The sequence below is a fragment of the Leptonychotes weddellii genome, chromosome 9 (assembly GCF_054177405.1).
Source record: "Leptonychotes weddellii isolate Sample4059 chromosome 9, ASM5417740v2, whole genome shotgun sequence".
Taxonomy (NCBI): Eukaryota; Metazoa; Chordata; class Mammalia; order Carnivora; family Phocidae; genus Leptonychotes; species Leptonychotes weddellii.
In genome coordinates, this window is record NC_138377.1 from 67,738,767 (window position 1) to 67,760,936 (window position 22,170).

The following is a 22,170-nucleotide window of genomic DNA, read 5'->3' on the forward strand; positions in this document are numbered from 1 at the left end:
TGAATCACAGACCTGTACCTCTGAAACAAATAATACATTATAGGTTAAAAAAAAAAGAAGATAGCCAGAAGGGAACGATGAAGGGGGTGGAAATCAGAGGGGGAGATGAACCATGAGAGACTATGGACTCTGAGAAACAAACTGAGGGTTCTAGAGGGGAGGGGGGGTGGGGGGATGGGATAGCCTGGTGATGGGTATTAAAGAGGGCACGTACTGCATGGAGCACTGGGTGTTATACACAAACAATGAATCATGGAACACTACATCAAAAAAAAAATATCATTATATGAGATTGTTGTATGGACTTACGAAAGTCCATTATTCAGCAAACTAAAAAAGGTCCTTTTCTCCAGAGATCTGACTTCTGGCTAAGCACTTCTCTCAGATGAGATACTTGAGAAGCAGGTGTATGTACTTGCTTTGAAAATAAGTAAAACCCAGAAAGTGGGATGTGGTCAAAACAAATGAAGAAGGGCAGGGCAGTGATGCTGGGTGACCAAGGCCATTAGCTACCCAGGGAAGTATGGTCCGGGGAACGGACTGCTCAAAGTGACCTTGTTTCTCCAAATAAGGTACTGAGCCAACAGGTGGCTAACCAAATGCTATTACATTGTATCTAGATTTCTACTCATTCTCTTTCTTCCTGGGGAATAAAGTGGGGAGGATGTACAATGGGGCATATGCTTGTTCACCACCCTGCCCCCGACTGCCAGAGGTCTCTGTTCCAATCAGTTCTCTTTGTGTTTCCAGTGTCTCCTTCAGTGATGCTCCTTGTTTTCTACATGCTTCTTATGGATATCAGTGAAGAACGACAGGTTACATCACATTTAAAATGGGAGAACTGGAATTCCTCAGCGGAGAGAAACACAGGCAAAAAACTTGCAACTCTAGAATACAGTTCTTGGGGCTGATAGAAGATTCTCTGGCTTGAAACACTGATGAATAGATTTGCAGCCCTAGTAAGGTTTTCCTATAGTGGGTCTCCATTTGTTAAAAGAATCTCAAACAATGATAATATTTAATTTAAACATATTGTATCCAACTACATGAATAGGTTTATAAATATTATAAATATTCCCTCTCTTGCTGTGTCTCTCTCTGTCAAATAAATAAAATCTTAAAAAAAATTGTTTTAGGAGGATATATAATGACTCACGAAAAGGTTCATTAATGTATTGTTGAATGAAAAATAATCAAGACATAAAACTTCATACACAGTGTGATGTCAATTAAAAAATCCCCATATATGTGTAGAATAAAATACACCAAAATATTAGCAGATATTAAATGTTGAGATCATAGATGATACCGTCTTATTTACAACTGTATCTTTCATATTTTTAATAATGAGCATGTAATTTTTAATATAATTATTAAAGCAAGGTTCTACATAGATCTTATTTATCTTACTACATGAGGACATTATAAAACTCTTGGCGGTAGGTATGTATTCAACAAGTATCTACTGAGTCAGTGGTTCTGGATCGCTCTTCTGCTTTCACTATCATTTTGGGAGGGTCATGTGGGGAAGTCACTCATGGTGTGGAAGTCCTGAGGAACATTACTATGCTCCCCAGCTCACAGGAGTGGTGGGGGGGTGAACTAACAGCTACTCTTCATGAAATCATAGCCGTCACTTACTTGACACCTGCTGAGAAGCTCACCACAGGGAAGAAGAGCCCATCTGTGTTGAAGTTCTCAAACATCCCCTGCACAGGCTGCCCATTGATGCGGAAGGAGATGCTGGGCACTCCGAGGTCGAGGCAACAGCTCACCACGTCATCTGATCTCAGGAGGTGCTGGTTGATGGACGCTACGGCTCTGGGTATGCGGCCTGGTGAGCAAACAACAAGAAGGTGTGTGGGACTCTGGAGAAGGCACTCACAGGCCACCTGTGGGAGGTGGGGAGGTATGGTGGCACACAGGAGGTCTGGATATGCTACTGCATTTGAAACACAACTTGGCTCTCCCAGTGTGAGGTGAGCAATGAGAAAGGATTTCCTGAGCTTGTGAGTAGGCAGCCAGAGGTTAAGAGGAGTCTCAGAGGAAACTCTCAAACTACCAGCATTGAGAACAGACATGAATTCAACCCCCTCAACGTGTGCTCAGATTCTGGCTTGGTGTCTAAAGTCACAAACACATTCCTTCGCTGGGTGTGGGTCCTAAGGCATGCATGTGTGCATGCCTGCGTTTGTGCATGTGTTTATTCACAGATGTCCAAAGACCTTGCCCTCTTCCAGTTCCTCTAAAAGATATGGCCACTTTAGCCCTGGATGCAGAAGCCATCAAAGTAAATAAAAGCAAGGTCATCCAGCCATTAAACCATGCAGCACAGTTTGCTTGTTTGTTTTAAAGAATTCTATTAGTTCATACCATCAGGGAAACACATCGCCCATTATATACTGTATGGGTGATTTTTGTTGCTATTACCGCATATCTCTTTCATAAGATGATCTGTCATTTCCTGACCTTACTTAAAGTCATGAGAAAATCACCACTCAGGATTTCTGAGAAGTTCTCAAAGTAAATTATCATAACTCTCTCACCCATCCCCCTAACAAGTTTACAATTCTCTTGGCAAGAGAGCAGTGAAGAGGCAGAAGTTAGGGATTAAAATGGAATTTCAGGCAAAAACATTTATAAAAATATATCTTACTATTTTTTTTTTACTACAGAAGTAATGCACGTTCGTTACAAATGTTCATCATATTGAAAAATATAAACAAGGAAACAATGTAACTCAATAAAAAATGCTTTTACTTTCACACACACACACACACACACACACACACACACACACACACATGCACTCTTCACCCAAACTAGGATATTATATGTTTTGTGACTTGTTTTTTCTACTTATCACATCACAAATGATTGTATAGTGGAATATTCATTAGAAACTGCATTTTAATGGCTTCCTAATATGCCATAAGGTAATTAAAAACCCTCCTATGGGGCGCCTGGGTGGCTCAGTTGGTTAAGCGACTGCCTTCGGCTCAGGTCATGATCCTGGGGTCCCAGGATCGAGTCCCGCATCGGGCTCCCTGCTCAGCAGGGAGTCTGCTTCTCCCTCTGACCCTCCCCCCTCTCGTGCTCTCTCTCCCATTCTCTCTCTCAAATGAATAAATAAAATCTTTAAAAAAAAAAAAACCATTTCTTTTAAAAAAAAATAAATAAAAACCCTCCTATGATGGGTATGTGAGTTGTTTACAAATTTTGTACACATATCTATGCTATGTAACATTTTTCATCTCAGCTGAGAACTTTTTAACATAAACGTTTCCAGTGGTTACTGCTATTCTAGTGGTAGGTTCTAAACAAAGTGATGGGTTTTAAAATAGTGAAACTGCTTTACTCTCCTTAATAAAAAGTATTAGGTACCTCCTTCTGGTTATTGGGGGCAACTGACAAAACCATATCGTGTTTCCTCCCACCCTTCCACAAACATTCATGAGGCTCTACATGGTGACAGATACTGGGTGTGGGGCTGGGGGTTAAGGAGGGAAGATCCAGTTCTTGCCCCTAAGAAATCCATATTCTGATGGGAAATAAACATTTAAATAAAGAACTACAATTCAGTGCAATTATTGCAATGAAGATGTACACAAGGTAATGTCTTCTAAGAAGAAGGTGCCAAGTCAGCCTAGGAGCATGGGACAAGATTCAAAGGATCAAAGATCCACTAGATAAGTAAGAGTATTCCAGATGGAAGGAATAGCTTATGCAAAAGGAATGTATGACACACCTCCCGAATGGCAACGGGTTGCTAAGGCAGGAAGGTAGGGATTGATGGGAGCTTGAAGAGGAGATGCGGTAGGGGAACAAAGCTGGACCTAACATACAACTTGGACTATTTGCATCACAGTGGTGCAGTGACACACAATCATGTATGCAATGCACATTAGCCTGGGTTGGCCTTGGACTTGGCTGTTGTAACTTTATACCGTGCGTCATTACTAAGAACGAGGAACAAGTTCATTTAAAACAAAGGAATCTAAGCCCAAACTTGAAGAGCACATAGGTTCAACACCTTTCCAGTTTATTTGAGGAGCCTGAGTGTTCTTGGTTCCTTTTTTGGAGTTCAGGTATCCCAGGTCTCCAAATCTTTTCCTCCTTATCATAATCAAGTCTGCTATGAAAGGAATGAATGATATTAAAACTCAGCAAATCCTGCTACAATGGTGTCATTCTCAGTATTTCCTATGTTGCCACTTAAAAACCCATCTTTCCTGCTTTGGATGTTTCTTTTTCCTTTCATTTAACTTCTGGTTGATATCATGGTAGTCATTTGAAAAAATTCCAAGGGACTTCTGTGAACTTGGGAACACCAAGCAGTAACTGAAACGCTCGGTGGGTCAACAGACTTTAAAGGTATTCAGATCCTTGCTGGATAAAAATACAAATTAGAAAGTCCTCTATTGTCCTGAGACTCCTCTAAACTAGGACACTCTGACGGTGTTGCATGGTAATGCCAATGCCCACTCTTGCCACCCGCTCAGAGTACGCTGTTGCCTTCCGTGCCGGCCTGAGCCTCGGCCAGTAAAGCTCCAGAGCCGCTCTCAACGAGGGACGACAGTCTTCATCTACAGCGGTGCTTTGATGCCATCAGAAGCTGAGTTCCAAGCTTTATTTAGCCTTTAATATGCCATAGTTGCCAAGTGCCTTCCTGAGGAATGGCAGCTGGGAGAATTTCTCCTGTCTGGCTTCCTCCCTCGGTGGAAAACAACAACCAGGATGAGCAATTATATCCTTGTGGTAAATGCCACTGCCTTTTACAAAACTCTATTCTAAGAGAATGGGTGCCACGTAGAAGCAGCTGCTGGAGCACTAAGATCATCAATAGGCAAAGTGAAATCAGGGCTTGAGCCTATTTTTAAAACGTATGCAGAAAATAGAGTTGGGACCAATATTATCTAGAAACTAAAGGGACACTGTTGATAATTACTGGATAGGAAGCACATACTTAGTGAGTACTTAGAGCAACGTCTTGGGAAGTCTATTTGAATAAAAAAGTCCATTTCATATAATATTCATGTTGTAAAAGATCATCTGATAAGGTATATTTAGTTTTAAAATGTGAGTAGTGTAAAGATTTTCCAACTAGAAAATAAGGGAATTGTGTAATGGCTTCTGTACAGGGTTTTATAAATCTCTTCTCTTCTAAAGGAAGAAATCTCTAATGCTGTGAGGGCTTTTGAGGCTCCAAATGATTCAGAAGAGTCCTGTACCCCAGGTGGCGTGAGGTGTCATTGGGGCGGGGAGCAGAAGTGAAGTCAAGGAGGGCTAAGTTCAAACACCAAGTCTTTATGTGTTACATGAACCTCGACAGGTGATTTTATTAGAAAATCAGCTTCCACATCTATGAAATGGGGACAGTAATGCCCACAGTGATGCTGTCAAGGGTTGTTTGTAAGGTACCATGATGATTCCTATGATTTTAATGAAACAAATGACTGATGTCCTGTATACCATAACTCAAGAGGTACAGCGTGTAGCGGTAAATGGGCATTTCTACAACCAGACTCCCTAGGCTTGAGAACTGGCTCTGTCACTTACTGTGTGACCTTGGGCAAGTCACTTACTTTTGTGGACTCACGTTTCCTCATCTGTCAAGTGAAAATAATGTCATTAAGTTGTTTCGGGTTTTGAATGAATTATTCTATGTGGAGTGATTAGGAGAGTGCTTGACACATTGTAACCCACAATAAATACTATTATTATTGTTTTTGTTTCTATAACTCCAGAAACTTTAATTACTGGGCTAACAGTAGACAAAAGTGCCAAAACATTGTAGGAATGTCTTTTGTAATATCAGGAAAAATTAACAATATGGAGAATCATAGCTTTGAGGGCTGAGTCCAGAAAGTGATTCGAAAAGTCACTGTATTGCATTATTAGAATCAGTAAGTCCCTTTATTGAAGATAGTGCTTAAAAAAAGTCACTTTCAAATATGTTTAATGTACTTGACCCTTCAGAACAACCAACAGAAGGGAATTCGGAGGAAGGGAAGCAAAAGTAGTTATAGAGCCGAAGCTGTCTCAACTGCTTTTTAAGATATAGGAACTCCATAATCCTAGCGACCACCCACTGAAACAGGCTGGGGAGTCCTGTGTCCTCTCCTTGTCTGAAGAAACTGCCCCTCACTCAGAGGCTTGGGACTACCTGAAGGTCCCAGGAAGCTCAGAAAGGCCATTCCAAATCAGCATTTGAAGATAAAGGAACAACCCACTTTATCATATGCTGCACATCTTCAAATTAACCCAAGGACAGATTACTGCAGGAATTAGCCTCTTCTGATGATTAATGTAGGCAAATGGAAACACTGATGCTCAGCATTTCCACTCCTCCAGGCACTGCAGAGTTTGGCACTCGAACAGAACACATGAACACTTAGGCATTTGGACAGAGAGAGGATCCAAACATGTAAAAATGCTGGTGTTCTACAGCCACTCTTGGGCTCCTCTCCACATAGCGCCGGGCTTCTGGAAAGGTCTGAGTCACAGCAGGGAGTGTCTTGGTAGATGAACCCTGGGACTCATCTTAGCAGGGAGACAGGTAAGGACCCTCACACAAATTCGACTGTAGAGCTAAATGATCTACAAGTTTAGAAAGTCAGAAGTCATAATAATAAGGAAATACAATTTTGCTCCATTCATTTCCTGTTACCACTTATCACTTGGGATGGTAAATTCCTCTGCTTATTCCAATTTTGCAAGGGAAAAAGTTATTAAAGGAAAAGGTAGGTGTTAATTTCCTCCTGTTAAACTGCCCCCCCAACCCCCCTGCCCCAGGCAGGAACACACTACAGGTGGCTCTGAGCTAAATTCTGAGCCCAAGAGGCTACGTGAATGCTTTGTCAGGAGAGGGAAGGTAATGTCATGACCAGAATACAGTCAGTCCTCTGAAAGGAAATTTCCAGTGGCCGAGCTGATTTAGGAGCCTGTGGGGCAGGTTGGCTGTGCTAAGATGGGAGATATTTCTAAGGCTGATGCTTGAAAGTGATTTCACAGGCTTCAGTGGCTAATAGGACCTATAAAGACTGCTTTTTCCTTACTAGGAGAAAAAGCTCATTCGAAATCCCATGATCTCACTTGAAACTTCCTTTCCCATTCAGCATGGGACTCAGGTATTCCCTTAGGATGGGGCTGCTCTCATGGTCTCCAGTGAGGTACCCACAACTCTGGATATTGCCTTTATGATTACGGTGGACTCCACAGTCAATAAGGGAAAAGAAATCATATTTACTGGGTATCTAACATATGTCAAGAACTTCATGTTCCTTACCCTCATTTATTTTCTTATTCATTTTTTAAAAATATTTTATTTTTTAAATTTATTTTATTTTATTTTTTTATTTTTTTTAAAGATTTTATTTATTTATTTGAGAGAGAGAGAATGAGAGACAGAGAGCATGAGAGGGAGGAGGGTCAGAGGGAGAAGCAGACTCCCTGCCGAGCAGGGAGCCCGATGTGGGACTCGATCCCAGGACTCCAGGATCATGACCTGAGCCGAAGGCAGTTGCTTAACCAACTGAGCCACCCAGGCGCCCCTAAATTTATTTTAAAGACAGAGAACAAGAGAGAGTGTGAGTGGGGGGATGGGCAGAGGGCGAGGGTGAGAGAAAGAGAGAGAGTCTTAAACAGACTCCACACTGAGCATAGAGCCCAATGCAGGGCTCAGCCTCACAACCCTTAGATCATGACCTTAGCCGAAATCAAGAGTTGGATGCTTAACCAACCGAGCCACCCACGGGCCCCACCTCATTTAAATTTCTTAAGAGCCTACATTATTTTTATTTTATCTGAGGAAATAAGTCTCTGGAGGTTAAATATTTTTTTCTATGTCAAAAAAAATCAGTAAATAGAAGAGCTGGGATTCAAATCCAGGCACAACTCCGAAGCTATATTGTTTCTTCTTGACTCTTTCCAGTGACAAAGTGTTAGGGGCACTATATTTCCTTCTAATATCTACTGACTTTAATAAGTACATTAAAGATCAGTTCAAGGCAGTAGCTTAATTCATGCATACACATAAGTTTAAAGTTAACAGACCTGGGCATTTACATCTCAAGAAAGGAGAAAAATTGTCATGATGAGTTCCCAGCATCTCTCCCTTGCCACCCTCCACTCCCTCCTGCAGTAAAAGCTGGAGTATCATTTCCATTTCATTTCTTCATCCAACGATTATCCTTTCATCAGATAGTCCAAAATTCACTGCTGTCCTGGTGGGAGTCATTAACAGAGACCTTATTTCTTCAGCTGGAGCACACATTGGCATATTTACCTGCAGTGCCTTTTGCCAGATATATGTTCCCTGTGTGCTGGGTGGGGAATTCAGAATGATGCCAGATCCAAGGAAGCTTTGTGTTTTAATGAGCACAAAAGGCGTTAAGTCTTGTAGACATTGGTTTCTCCACAACTCATCAGATGCTGAGGACTGAGGGTGTGAGGTTCTTTGAACACACCTATATGGCATTGTTGTTTTTTTTTTTAAGATTTTATTTATTTATTTGACACAAAGAGAGAACACAAGCAGGGGGAGTGGGAGAGGGAGAAGCAGACTCCCCGCTGAGCAGGGAGCCCAATGCGGGGCTCGATCCCAGCACCCTGGGATCATGACCTGAGCTAAAGGCAGATGCTTAACCGACTGAGCCACCCAGGTGCCCCACCTATAAGGCATTACATTACTAAGTGTGGGTAATGTTCAGAGAGCCACAATCAGCATTTGAAGCCCTGAGTCCCAAGCCCCTTTCCTGTATCACCAATCGGAAGGGCCGCTGCCAGTGATGACTGGTGTGGGCTCGGCACATCTGGCTTCCTAGTCTTCTGAGGAGACAGGACAAGAGGGATGATGGGAGTGCTGCACACTCCTGGAATGATACACAACTAGATGGATGTTCAGGTTCTGAATGCAAACAGTAGTCTTTTCTGGGTGCACTGGATTCTTTGTCTCCTGACTCACTGATGTATTTATTCTGCAAGTTTTGCAGAGGGATATATTAATCTGGGAAGGACTGAGTAAAATTTTTCCTTTGAGAATGGTTTCTCTTTGAAACAAGGTCCAATCTGCTTCATCCAACGGTCTAGGTGTCCTTCGTATTTCCTTAGCCAATCCCCAGGCAGAGTTCTCTTCAGGTGTGTCCTGGGACGGTAGCTTGGGTAAGGGCGACCAGATGGCAGGAGGTGAGTGTCACTCAGCAGGCAGTGGGGCAATGATTTTCTCAAGTCAATTCCGCTCATTTCCTCACAGATTCAACCCTACCAAACTCAAGAGATGTAGATATGTACAAGCATAAGAAGTCTTTCTTTCCAAATCACTTCCCCAGAGACAGCTTTCCGAGAACCTTATGACATCTGCTGATGTCACTAAAGGCTATTACAGTACAGCTAGACATGGGTTCCACGAACCAAGAAGGGAAGATCCACCCCCACTCTCCATGAAGATGGAACCGGGGAAGGGTAAGTTGGGAGGATAAGGGAACAACAAGACAAGGCTTTCACTTCACTCTAACCCATCATCCTGTCATTTTTGCATCTGCTTTCATCTGTATCACGCTGTCCCCTGGGACACACAAAACGTGGACAGAGATTTCTTTCTTCCTGCAAATGATCCAGCATAAATAAATAAGTAAATGAGCTGACACCATTTCTAAAAATTTTTAAATGTTTCTACTGAATGTACAACACCACAAAAAACTTAAAAAAAAAAAAAACAAAACAACCCATACAGACCAAATGAAAAGACAGACCAACCATAAGAAATATCATCAGAATCCGAGCTGATGGTTTTAGCCTGAAGGCTGAGGGAGGAAGGAAAATGTGATGGGTTATGTAGTTCCCAGTTACAAAAGAAAATATATAGGTTTGTGTTGTACAGACAAACTTTGCCCTCATACTGGATTTGGGGAAGAATATGTGTCACGGTTTCTTACGTAAGAGGCACACTTACATAAGGGATTTCTATAAGGGACACAATGACTCCAATTTCAGTTTTTCGAAAGACACAGATACAACATGCTGTGGACAATAGACAGAATAGCTAGAGCTCTGGGTCTGGGTAAAAGCCTAAAACTCAGTCCTCCATTTTCATCCAGGCAGAAGCTAACCCATTCCTCCAGGCATAGGCCATGGACATGCTTGGGGATAGCATCCGTGTATTTTTAAAAAGGAAGCTTTGAATTTTTTTTAAGTGATTGGCATAGATCCAGACATTTTATAAAGTATATCATGAAACAACATGATGCACTGACATGACAATGGACTTGTAGTCAGATCTGGGTCCTTCTCAGTGTGACTGAGATACATTCCTTAAATATCTTTGTGCTGTTTCCACATACGCAACATGTGGTCAACATTACCTACATTAAGGGATCATTGTAAAAATAAAGTGAGGAAAAACAATGTACGAAAGGCATGTAGCTCACCGCCCAGTAAATAAATGTTGAGTCCCTTTCCCTGTTTGACTATATAGTCCTGAATATCCTATGCAATAAGGATTGCACAGATACAGACACTGAACTTGAGAACGGTTATGTGATCCACACTGGATCATGCAGCTGGAAGTGCTAGAGTCATGGTTTCAAAGCAGGACAATCTCATCTTAGGTCTGATGCTCTTCCCACCATCTAATTAGTTGACACTCTTGCGTCTGTATCATTTCAACAGAAAACGATCATTGCAGCCTGAACAATTCAAGCCTCGATCATCCTCAGTAAGGGACAAGGGGCCGAAGCTCTGGCAAGGTGCTCACCTGACCAAAGGTGAAGTCCATCAAAGCCATAGGAGTACAGGTCATCGCCGACACCATTGCCTCCCCATCCTTCTCCTCCGCCAGGGTATGGAGCATAGCCTGAAGAGGCCCAGCCCACCCGCAGGTGTGTGGGCTCAGCTGTTAGGAAGGGGTCCACCTGGTCGATGATCAGCTCAAAGTACCACTTCTTGTATTGCGCTGAGCCCTCGGCAACTCCCAGGAAGATGTTGGGCCGAATGCTGAAATGAAACGTGGGACAGGTGGCATCTACAGACTCTCAAGCACCGAGAAAAGCAGAGAGCAAGTTGGGTAAGATCACAGGACGCACTGTGAACTGAAGGCAAGAGCAACTCTGTGTTTTTTGTATTATTCTAAAGTAGAAGAAGCTTAGAACCTCTAACACTTGATCAAGTACTTAGTGGGAGGTGTCAGGACAACATTAATTCTATTTAAAAATATAAAGAATGTCTCCTTATTCCATTGAAGGCAACCAACATTTGCTGAGTGTTGACCATAGGTAAAAGATGCTGAAAATGTCGTAGAGCTGCGTAACTACAGACCCTTGTTTCTTTCTGTAAGTGGAAGAAATAACTTACTCAAGTTCCATCTCCTGGGGACTTGGGCCAAGCACCCCCGTTCTCACAGCAGCAGATTTTTTAACTAAGCATCACTGACAAGAATGGCCTCTTGAAAGCATTAAGAAATCACTATTAGAAATAAGCCAGACAAGAAAGAACGAATGAAAGAAAAAGACAGACAGGCAGAAGCCAAGCAGAGGAAGATAAATACTGCATGCAACTACTTATATGTGGAATCAAAAACAAAAAACAAAAAACAAGTCAAACTCCTAGAAACAGAGAGTAGACAAGTGGTTGCCAGGGGTTGAGGAGAAGGGTGGGATAAAGACAGGCTAGTTAAAGGGTACAGACTTCCAGTTACAGGATGCATAAGGTCTGAGGACCGACTGAATGTATAACATGGTAACTGTAGTTGATAACACTGTATTGCATAATTGAAACTTACCAAGAGAGTAGAACGTAAAATGTTTTCACACACACACAAAAAAGGCAAATATGTGAGGTCAAGGATATGTTGTTAATAAACTTATGGGGCAAACCCTTTCACAATGTATATGTATATTAAATCATCATATTCTACACTTTAAATATCCTACAATTTTGTCAATTATGCCTCAATAAATAAAGCTGGAAAAAAAATAAAATTCAACCTAAAATGGCAAAAAAGGGGAGAGGGGAACAGAAGCCACTCTTAGCTAACCTTGTTAAGGGCTGGAGGATTTAATGTATCCAGCAAAATGGTTAAAAGCTCAGGACAAGGCATTTGGAGTTTCTCTCCAACTGGAATGCTCTTCTTAGATGTCCACTGTTCTGGGCTGGGGGCTCTGTGCCATTTTGGGTGGGCAAGGGAAAACCAGACTGGTACCAAAAGAAAGTCTGTGTGGATGGCTCAGGTCTGCTCTGCACTTCCGAGAAGTTCTTTCCTCACCTTGTAGATTAGGGAGTGGGCCTAGGTAGAAAATTGCTAAAGAACCTTAGGCCTGTCTGATGCAAGGCCAGTGAGTTCACATGACTCCCATGTGGCTACATTATGGAGCAGCAGGCTAAGATTCTATGTGAGCCCATGCTCTTCATCTTGGACTTCAGAGAGATCCCTCGGGTCAATGGCCATGTGCCAGAGGATGCAAGAAACCATGGTATCAACACGGGACATCCATTCTATTAAAAGATTCTAAGGAAAAAAAAGATGGTACCTTAAAATAAAAATGAGTATGTTATGGAGAAGGTATAAGATCTATGTTAAAGTAGAACATGCAACATGGCAGACCACTTCCGGTCAAATTCTCCAGCCCTCAGGTGGAACATACACTCCACTGTTGGCTACTTCAGGGGAAAAGTTTGAAACTCTGTGAAAGGGGTTGGAGTACAAGGCCCTAAAAAGTACACATTTGTCCAGTCTCATCTCACATGCCAACTTCACCAGGAAAATGATGGGTAGGCAGCACTAGCCCTCTTCCTTTCCTGTCTGGAAACAAGATGGACACTTTGGAATGATGGTGGTGGCCTTACCTGGTCACATCATTAATCAGCCGTGTCTGCAGGAGCAGGTTTCTCCGGGGCAGCAAGTTATCACAAATCAGATTCTGGTTGGCTCTGACTGCGACCCCATTGCAGAGACAGAGGGAGCACAGCACATCGAGAACCTGCAGCGGGACACATTCCCCCCCACCGCCACCAAACCTCAGGACCACCAGGAGAGCACCGTGGGCAGGACCCAACTGCCAAGACACATGAAGGAAGCAGGCCTCAGGAGGTAGGGGGCTGGCGACAAGTGGGAGGACCTCTTCAGAGTCACGGCCGCCACACCTCCCTCACCAGGCATCAGTGAGCCAATGCTGGAGCCTGCTGCCTCTTAGGGAAATGAAGCTGGATTCCTTCTAACCCGTCTGCCCTCATCTCAGCCCCTCCCCTCCAAACTCTGTGTTCCCTGTGATCACTGCTCTGCTCAAACAGGTGGGAGTCTGAGCTCTGAAGACAGACAGACTGGGTTGATAGCCCAGCCATGGCAGGACTAGGCTGAGATGAGGCATTGCATCGAGGGCACAAAATCCAGGCATGACACCCTCTTGGAATCGTGCATGAGTAGGGGCAAGCACCAGAAGGTCTTTCATTGGCCTCAAGCCTAAGTTTGCGCTCCCACCCAGCCTTGGCAGCCCTCTGTGCAAGCATCAGCAGGCACCCAATACAGCTCTTTATGAAAATCACTGTTGAAAAGAAAACCACAGACCCAAAATGGCATCGCTTAGGTTAAGGTCCCAAGTCAGTAAGCCAAGACTTAATACCTAACCTAATAGCAGTTTCAAACCCCTAGGAATGTAACCTTTAACCAGTCAACATGGAAATTTCCTCGTCAGCACTAGGAAATTTCCTGATAGACCCCATCTGTTCCCCTTAGGAGGGCGACCTTGCATAAAACTATGGATTCTTTGTTAATAATTTCCTCTCCCCTCCAACTTAAAAAAACCTTTCCTTTTCTGTAGTCCTTTGGAGCTCCCCTCTACTGCTAGAAGGGATGCTGCCCAATTCATGAATCAGTTAATAAAGCCAATTAGATCTTTAAAATTTCCTTGGTTGAATTTTTGTTTTTTAATAGCACTCAGATTCCCATTTGGCCAAGGTCATGTAGCAGGATTGGGAACCTCATGTAGGTCAGTAGAGAGGATAGTAGGGCAGATTCCAGTTCTTGGGTCTCTGGCTGTGATATCATCAAAATTCATTAAGACACCCATCTATTCCCACACAATGGTATTCAATAACCTTCTACCTGCTCTCCTTCTACCCCTAGAGTGAGAACAGAACTTCAAGAGCCCAAGCGGCCCCTGAAACTATGAGACCAGCCACCAAGCCACTTCTGCTCCTCTTTGTTTTCCAGCTACGTGGGAAGTGGGAACAGCCCCCGGCCTCCTACCCACACTATCTCCTTGGGCTGCATCATCTGGCATTCTGATTTGTGTTCCTGTATTGACAGAGCAAACTGTGCTGGGCCAGGCATCGCTCCTCCCTCTCTCTCCTGCTGGGAGGAATGTGCAAACAGCAGTCGATAAATAACAAGCACGAATGTGGCAGCCGCATCTCAGTCTTTCAAAGTGGCCACTAAGACTCAGTGCTTAGTGGGGCTGGATGGCTTCAGGTTGGTGGCATTTGTATCCATAATTCTCACAAACCAATTTTCTACCTGACTCCCTGAGTGTCAATTTCGTTCCAGATAAATACAAAGCACATTTGTGGGACAAGCAGAAAGAATCCCAAAGGTGGTTTAACAGAGAACTCTCACCACTGCCGCTCTGTGAAACATATGGACCATGGAACTGGAAATCCAGAGGATAATTTCTCATTCTAAGAAAAGAGCCATAGATGGCCAGGAAATTAAATACCTATCATCCAGCCTATCACACATTCTCATCCGTCCTGCCTCGGAGTGAAGGCTGTGGGAGACTTGCTGTCATAGCCAGAGGGAGAGCAGAGCTTAATCCACATATAATCGGAACAGCCAGGAGGAAAAAGCGCTCTGTGAGAAGGACTAGACGAACAGAATGTCTCACCTATAAATAAATGATGCCATAAAGCAATGGTGCTGACACTGTTTAGGCTTTGTTTTATTTTTAAATTTAATTTTTTTAAAGATTTTATTTATTTGACAGGGAGAGAGAGAAAGAGCAGGGGGATTTGCAGAGGGAGAGGGAGAAGCAGACTCCCCACTGAGCAGGGAGCCCGATGCGGGGCTCGATCCCAGGACCCTGGGATCATGACCTGAGCCGAAGGCAGACGCTTAACGACTGAGCCACCCAGGTGCCCCTAGGCTCTATTTTAGAAGGCATTTCTGCGGGTAAAATGGGGGAATGGGGCCAAACTTCCTTTTCTTAAAAAGCTTAAATGGGTTCTCTTAAAGGTGAAGGGAGTGTAGACAAGACGAGGCCACCACAGGGAGATGCACAAGCATTGAACCTAGAGGTCATGTGTACTTCTGATGGAGGGGGAGCACCTTAGTGACCTCTGGGACGTATGGCCAGATGTGGCAGGTACTGCTCAGCAGTCACCAAGTTCCATTTCCTTCTAGTCCTGAGCCCACAAGGGCTACACTTCCCAGCCTCCCTTGCAGTTACGTGGGGTCATGTGACTAAGTTGTGGGCAGTGGAAGGTAAGCGGACATGACCTAACTCTTCTACACAGTCCTCCTTGCACTCATACTCTCTTTCCAGCTGGATGTAGAGATCCAAGGAAAGATCACAAAGTCATGGGTCTCCTTACTCCCAGCGTGATCCAGTAGCACTAGTATTGCCTAGGAGCTTGCCAGAAATGTAGGGGCTTAGGAGCACCCCATGCACCCCCACCCCTGCCAGCCTTACCAGCTGAGAGCCTTCATTCTAACACGATGGGTAAGCACATTGCCGTCTGTGAAACACCGTTCTAGGGGATGGAAAGAGCTCGTGTCTCCCAGACTGGAGAACTCCCACTGACTAGCCTAGGGCTGTGATGTGGAAAGAGAAAGCTTCCTTATGAAAATGTGGGGTTGTCTGTCTTAGGAGTTAGGCTTCTCTAATTTACACACTGGCCCAACTTGACAATTTCCCTGGCTCATTCTGTGGAGGCCATTGGCTTCTGCTTGTTATTCTTTTTGTTACTGACACCACAGTTCATTCAATATCCTCTCAGTTTGTTTTTTATTTCCACTTTAGTCTCTACCCCAAACATGGGCTTATGTGGGAATTCTCCTTTAAAAATAAATACTTATTGTATATCCACAGAAACGTCATTTGGCTGTTGCATTCTGTCCTTCAGCTTTTGTCTATAAAAACAGCTCCATGCTAAAATGTATTTATTCTGTGTAAATGCTAATTGTACTTATTCTGTGATTTTTTTTAAATCAAGTCCCAGATTTGAAAAATGAGGATTTTGAAGCCCCCGAGGAACAGATTTTTTTCTTGCTGTGGATGTGAACCGGGTGGCAGGAAATGCTTCTATATTGCCTTGGCTGCCTGGGAGCTCAGAGATGATTTAGCAACTGTATGGGAGTTGATGGTTCTATTACCTGTGTCTTCCCCCCCCCACCTAGACCAAAGCTTCCACTCTGATTTATACTTTCCCGGGACCCATTATAATACTATTTTACAATATATTTTTCTCACGAGTGGCTCCAAATCTTTACAAAAATAAAAAAAAACATTTATTTGTGACAATGTTGAGATCTGGAGTAGGATGGGTTTGGGGCCAACTAAAAAGGGCCTATTTTATTTTTATTATAAGATGCTTAGTCCATGGGAAAATGAGAAGGTGATTTAACAGTGTTCAATAACTGTTCTTTTTACCAAACAATAAAATCAGTGCTACTAACATAGTAAGTAAGGTGGGAATGGATTCTGGCTTTACTCATTCATTCCTTTTATTCATTTATTACACCTTCAACAAACATGGGTTAAATGCCTGCCATGTAGAACATATCAGCTTGGCACTGCAGCGGGGGGAATGCAAAGTTGGTCACTGCCTGAAGGAACTTAGAGTCTGCGAGAGACATCTATGTGTAAACCTAACGACAGTGTGAAAGGCAGAGTGGAACCACCAAGTAATGGCATGCTGGCTGTATAAGATTTGAAATGAGGAGACCATGTTCAACTGGAATCAGAAAAAGCTTCATGGAGAGAGTGGTATTTGAACAAAGTATTGAAGGGCAGATAGAATTATGATGGGTCCTGGAAAACTAAGAAGTGAGGAGGTGGCGGGGGGCATCAGCAAGAGCCAAGTCACTAAGAGGTCGAGGGGCAGGGGACGTTGAGAGAAAGGCATGTTGCCAGCACACCCTTTCCTGTCCTTTTCATTCCAAAGTTTGGGTTCTTTCCCTCAAATTTCCTGACTTTCACTCGATCAGGCTTTAGATGAGTGGCAATGTTTTCCGTGGCAGGGACAGAGCTAACAAGGGAAAAATCTTAGAAGAGAGAAGACATAGTAATGCCACCACTGTCTATGTTCCCCGTTCTCAACCTGCGATTGGAGCTGGAACGGTACCAAAAGGGGTTCATCAAACCCATGAGATGTACAAACCTTTTTTTAAAAGAAAAATGTCACGACCCTAAAGACCCTGGATGGACCCAGATGGGCATTCAAATTCTAGTCTCAGAAACGCTAACTTGTATAAAAATGCCTCCTAATTATGAATTCTTCACTGCATGGTTTTGTATTTAGAGAACTTTAAAAATAAGAACACAAAATTAAAAATATTCTCACAGAACATGTGGACCCTGAAGAACATGCTCACAGACCACAGTCTGAGAAACACTGGGAGGAATATGAAACTGTGAGTGGGAGACCCAAAGTCTGGTCCTAGTCTGTCACAAATTAGCTGTGTGGCCCCTGGCAGGTGGCTTCACGTCTCAGGGCCCACGTGCCAGCCTTGCTTCGGTCAAGTAGAAATAAGAATGCTACTTCCTGGGGTCATCCTGAGGACAAAGGAAAATGCATGTGAACACGGAGGACAGTACCTGGCATTTGTCAAATGCAAAATAAATGTTCGCTATCATCATTGTCATCATTACTGTTGCTGTTACTGGAAGAGCTGGGAGGTGCCTGGTGGTTCAAAAATTCTCTATATTTTCAGTCACTGTCTTCATGGAAAACTAAGTGAATAGATCAGAGACATGTGAAAACCTAGGACTGGAGAAAAAGGAGCCGCCTAGAGAGCAAACCACTACACGTTGGCATTTTCCAAGCAAAGAGAAAGCGTCAAAACCGAAGTCTGGCCTTGCCGTTGTTTACAAAGCTACCACAAATAGCCCTGGTGATGATTTGGGACAGGTTTCTCTTTGAAAATAAGTGTTATCCACTCAGATCATTTCTAAGGGAAGGCCTGAATTCATGGCAAGCCAACATTCATCCAAAAATCCACCAAAAGACAAAAAAGGGATAGATCCTAGAGGAGGCTTTTATGTACCGAGAACATATTGCCTGAACTTTCACAACATCGCAGGAATTTCTCAAACAGCGCCTTGGCTCTAGAAGATGAAAGACTGCTCTGCTCGTCCACTTGGGTCACATATCAGACCGGGTATTGATTTGTAGCAAAGTCCTTCAGCTCACTCAGGCTCCGATTTCTCCCCTTTGAATGGGCAGAATAGTCATCCACTTGCCACCAAGTGACATCCATTACAGGCTTTGTGGCTTCTGGCTCACAGAAGCCATAACCAAGCTGGTTATTCATTAAGCACGTTATACGGCATGATCATAAAGAAGACCCAGGAGCAATGAAACGAGACAGCAGCTTTTCTCTCGTCAGAGGGCTCCTCCTGACATCTGTATGTAGCTCATGTCTTGGACCATGTTACTTGGGTGCTTATCAATTACTCTTATTATGCTTTGCGGACGGGAAGGAACATGTTGGAGCCGACAGACGCTGGTCTAACACTGGAGCCTCATGCCTGCTTTTGATTTACCACATTTGGGAAAGCAATTACAGGCCCCACATATTTCTTTCTCTTCTTTGCCAAGCAATTTCACCAATACTAAGGACCATGGCTTTTTTGCTTCCTAAGGGAGACACACCTAAGTGATGCTGTAGAGGCTTGCTCTCCTGGACCCCGAGATGTGTCTCAAATGAGCAGTGCCCCCAAAGGAGGAGGGCCAGTGACCAAGCCGAGTTTTCTGCACTCTGCAGGAGCACAGCTGCTGCCCCTCACGTCACCTGCTCTTGAAATACACCCCCTCAGCCTGAGGACCCTCCTGCTCACTCCCATTAGTCAGGGCAGTAACCCCCCATCTACAGGGCAGATATTGAAAGGTCAGGAAAAAACACATTTTAATAGACTTTCCCTGCAGATTGTTCTGTCTTAGCCATATAATTAAAGACTAGGACCATATAATTAGAGAGGTAGAACTTTAAGACACCTCAAAAATTGATAGAGCTTTCCACCTTAGTAAATGAAGTGGTATTATCTCCACTGCCCAGAGGATATCACTGAGCCCCAAGTCACACAGCCGTTTCGTATCAAAGGGAAGGACTTGGGGTGCCTGGGTGGCTCAGTCATTAAGCATCTGCCTTTGGCTCAGGTCGTGATCCCGGGGTCCTGGGATTGAGCCCCGCATCAGGCTCCTTGCTCAGCGGGAAGCCTGCTTCTCCCTCTCCAACTCCCCCTGCTTGTGTTCCCTCTCTTGCTGTGTCTCTCTCTGTCAAATAAATAAATAAAATCTTTAAAAAAAAAAAAAAGGGAAGGCCTGGCAGCTTCAGTCCTCTAACTTGCTCATGTAGATTCATTTACTTCACTTGGTTCGACTCAGGGCAAATCTGATTTCATTCACTGACAAGCCAGTTGCCAAGACTTTCTATACTAGTTTTATCTGATTTTTGTATCTCTTCTTTATACAGCTTGGTATTAGCTGTTCCACTACTGAGTTCCTGGGCCCGAGGGTGGGAGCCAGTCCAGCAGTTGGCCTTGTCCAGACCCTCCTAACTCAGGGCCTCCCCCCGTCAGCTGTGTGCTCAGGGCTGAAGACAGTGAGTGGGGCTTGGGAAGCCGGTGGAAACAAGAGAGAGAGAACATGCAAGACCCAGTATGACTGTCTGGCTTGGAGTGTGCTCCTAGGCAAGGAAGGGTCTTTCAGATCCTCAGTTTCCCAAGGTTCACCCCCACCCCCAAATCAAAGCTGAGAAAGAGATTAGTCCACATGCTCTCAGTAACACACACCGGTTATGAAGCAGCAGGGAGGGAAAAGCCAGGTCAAGGCCATCCCTGTTTGGGTTCTTCTTCCAGACACCCACCTTGTGATTCCGTCCATGCTTATCCAATAAGGAGATGATGGACTTGATGTGGCCCTCGGCTATCAGATTTAAGGCTTCTGGGCTTTCAATCAAGATGCAGTGTAAAACTTCCAAGATACCTGCATGAATGTCACAAAAATCACCTGGACATGAAATAAGCTGCGGAACCGACCATCATCTAGAAACCTAAATTATGAGTGAAAAGACAATCCTGAGGGGACAGGATATTATCGGTTCCTTGACTCTATTAAATATTTCCGGCCAGAAGACAGACTGTGGCCATGTCTTGTAGACTTCAGGAGCCTCGGCGGCCTACCTCGTCTGCAATTCAGAGGGGAGTTTTATTTAGCATTGGCCGCACCTCCCTCCTTCCTGGACAGACATGGATCCTTCTATGTCAAAATAGAGATAAGCAGCAAGTAAAATTAGTCAGAGAAAAACAAATACCAGATAATCACTCCTTTGTGGAATTTAAGAAATAAAACAAAGAAAAAAGAGACTCAAATATAAAGAACTGGTGGTTACCAGAGGGGAGGTGGGTGAGATGGGGATGAAGAGTACACTTATCTTGATGAGCACGGAGTATTGTATAGAATCGTAGACTCACTATGTTGTACACCTGAAACTAATATAACACTGTATGTCAGTTAGTTATACTTCAATTTAAAAAAAATTACAGAGAAGTGGCTGTAAAATGAAATTATTAATTTGGTCAAGCCAAGCAATACCTAAACATATATAAAAAAGCAAATGCCCAGTTTACTACAAATTCTAAAGGTCCTTCAAGTAATTTAGAAAATATCTGGAGTATTCCTTGAATGAGAATTTTTCTAGGACCCACCCCAGAAATTATTTTCATTTCAGAAGTACTGGTGTTATCAAGCAAACTATAAACTCACTAAATAAAGACTATTTGTCTTTGCCCTTTTTCTCAGCATGCTGCATGGTTTTCTGTATTAAGTGAAGGCTAAAGGAAAGCTAGCTGGTGCCCTCGCAGCCTGGCACCTACAAGGATAACACACCACGATGAAACTACAAGGGAAGTGGTTAGCCAATATCTTTATTGGTTTTACTGAGAAAATTCCCCTTGGTTCTGTGTTTCTCGAGGCTTTTATAAATTACTATGAAATGTAATCTGGCCCATAGAGGAGGCACTGAAGAAAACAGAGGCTTGGGAAGACATAGGTGTAGGTAGATAGTCCTTAAGAGAGCCTTCCTTTGGTCTGTCTGTTCAAGCTCCAGCCATCTCTAGACAATGAAAAAAGCATCAAACCTTTCAGCGTCCAGAGAGGGGCCCACATCTGTCATGTTCACTCATAAATGAGGAAGACAACTTCTGAACCTCACTGCAGCCACTTACCCTCGATAACTACTCTCTGGTTCAAATTCTCTGTGAGTCATCAAGAAGGGTTATAGACACAATGTCAAGGGTGATTGAGGTTTTAGAGGGGGAAACCATCATTTCCTCCTCTCCTCATCCTTCAGTCTGCTTCTAACCCAAACAGTTAGGAGAAGTGTGTCCAGAGAGGATTTAGAAACCCCGAGAAAAAGAGTGCAGGCAACAAGGGAGGAGACCAGAAACCTGGGATGTGGGGTGGCGGGGGGGGTAGGCGATTAAAGGATCCAGCGGATGGAGATGAACACACAAAGTGAAAAATGAAACAGAAAAGGAAATCGTTGAAGTCTGGGTTAGAGTTGTTAAATAAAGCCAGAGCAGTGCCAGGAAGATTTAGGACTTTCTTTTTGTTGGGGTAATTATTTGAGGGTTGTTTACAACTCAGTGGAAGAAAGAATTATTCAAAGATTCAACTTTTCACTTTTTCTTTTTTTTTACAGAAAGAAAAAAAAAAACAAACCCCACTACAGTTGTTTCCTGTCAATTCTTACCTGAGGAAGATTCTAGTCTGTCCAGTTTGCTGATTAGCCAATCAAGGTTGTTAGAGAATTGAGCGCAGTTGTTTCTGTTTCCACGAATGAGAGCAGCTGCAAAGGACACATTTGAACATGCAGGTTAAAGGGCATACGGAGGAGCATAAGAACCTGGGAAGCTGTCAAATACTTCATCTGCTTAGCAACTAAAAGGAACTGAGTATAAC

The 22,170-nt window shown here is 43.5% G+C and overlaps 1 protein-coding gene across 1 annotated transcript in view; it reads right to left on the bottom strand.

Moving 5' to 3' along the window:
- RYR3 (ryanodine receptor 3) overlaps nt 1–22,170 on the bottom strand; it is a 483,582-nt gene that overhangs the window by 198,204 nt on the left and 263,208 nt on the right. Inside the window, exons 15-19 of the mRNA XM_081831839.1 lie at nt 21,962–22,057; nt 20,075–20,193; nt 12,841–12,974; nt 10,754–10,992; nt 1,642–1,834 (exon numbers count right to left, since the gene is read on the bottom strand). Of these exons, the coding sequence (XP_081687965.1) occupies nt 1,642–1,834; nt 10,754–10,992; nt 12,841–12,974; nt 20,075–20,193; nt 21,962–22,057 (781 nt within the window). The remainder of the gene's footprint in view (nt 1–1,641; nt 1,835–10,753; nt 10,993–12,840; nt 12,975–20,074; nt 20,194–21,961; nt 22,058–22,170) is intronic.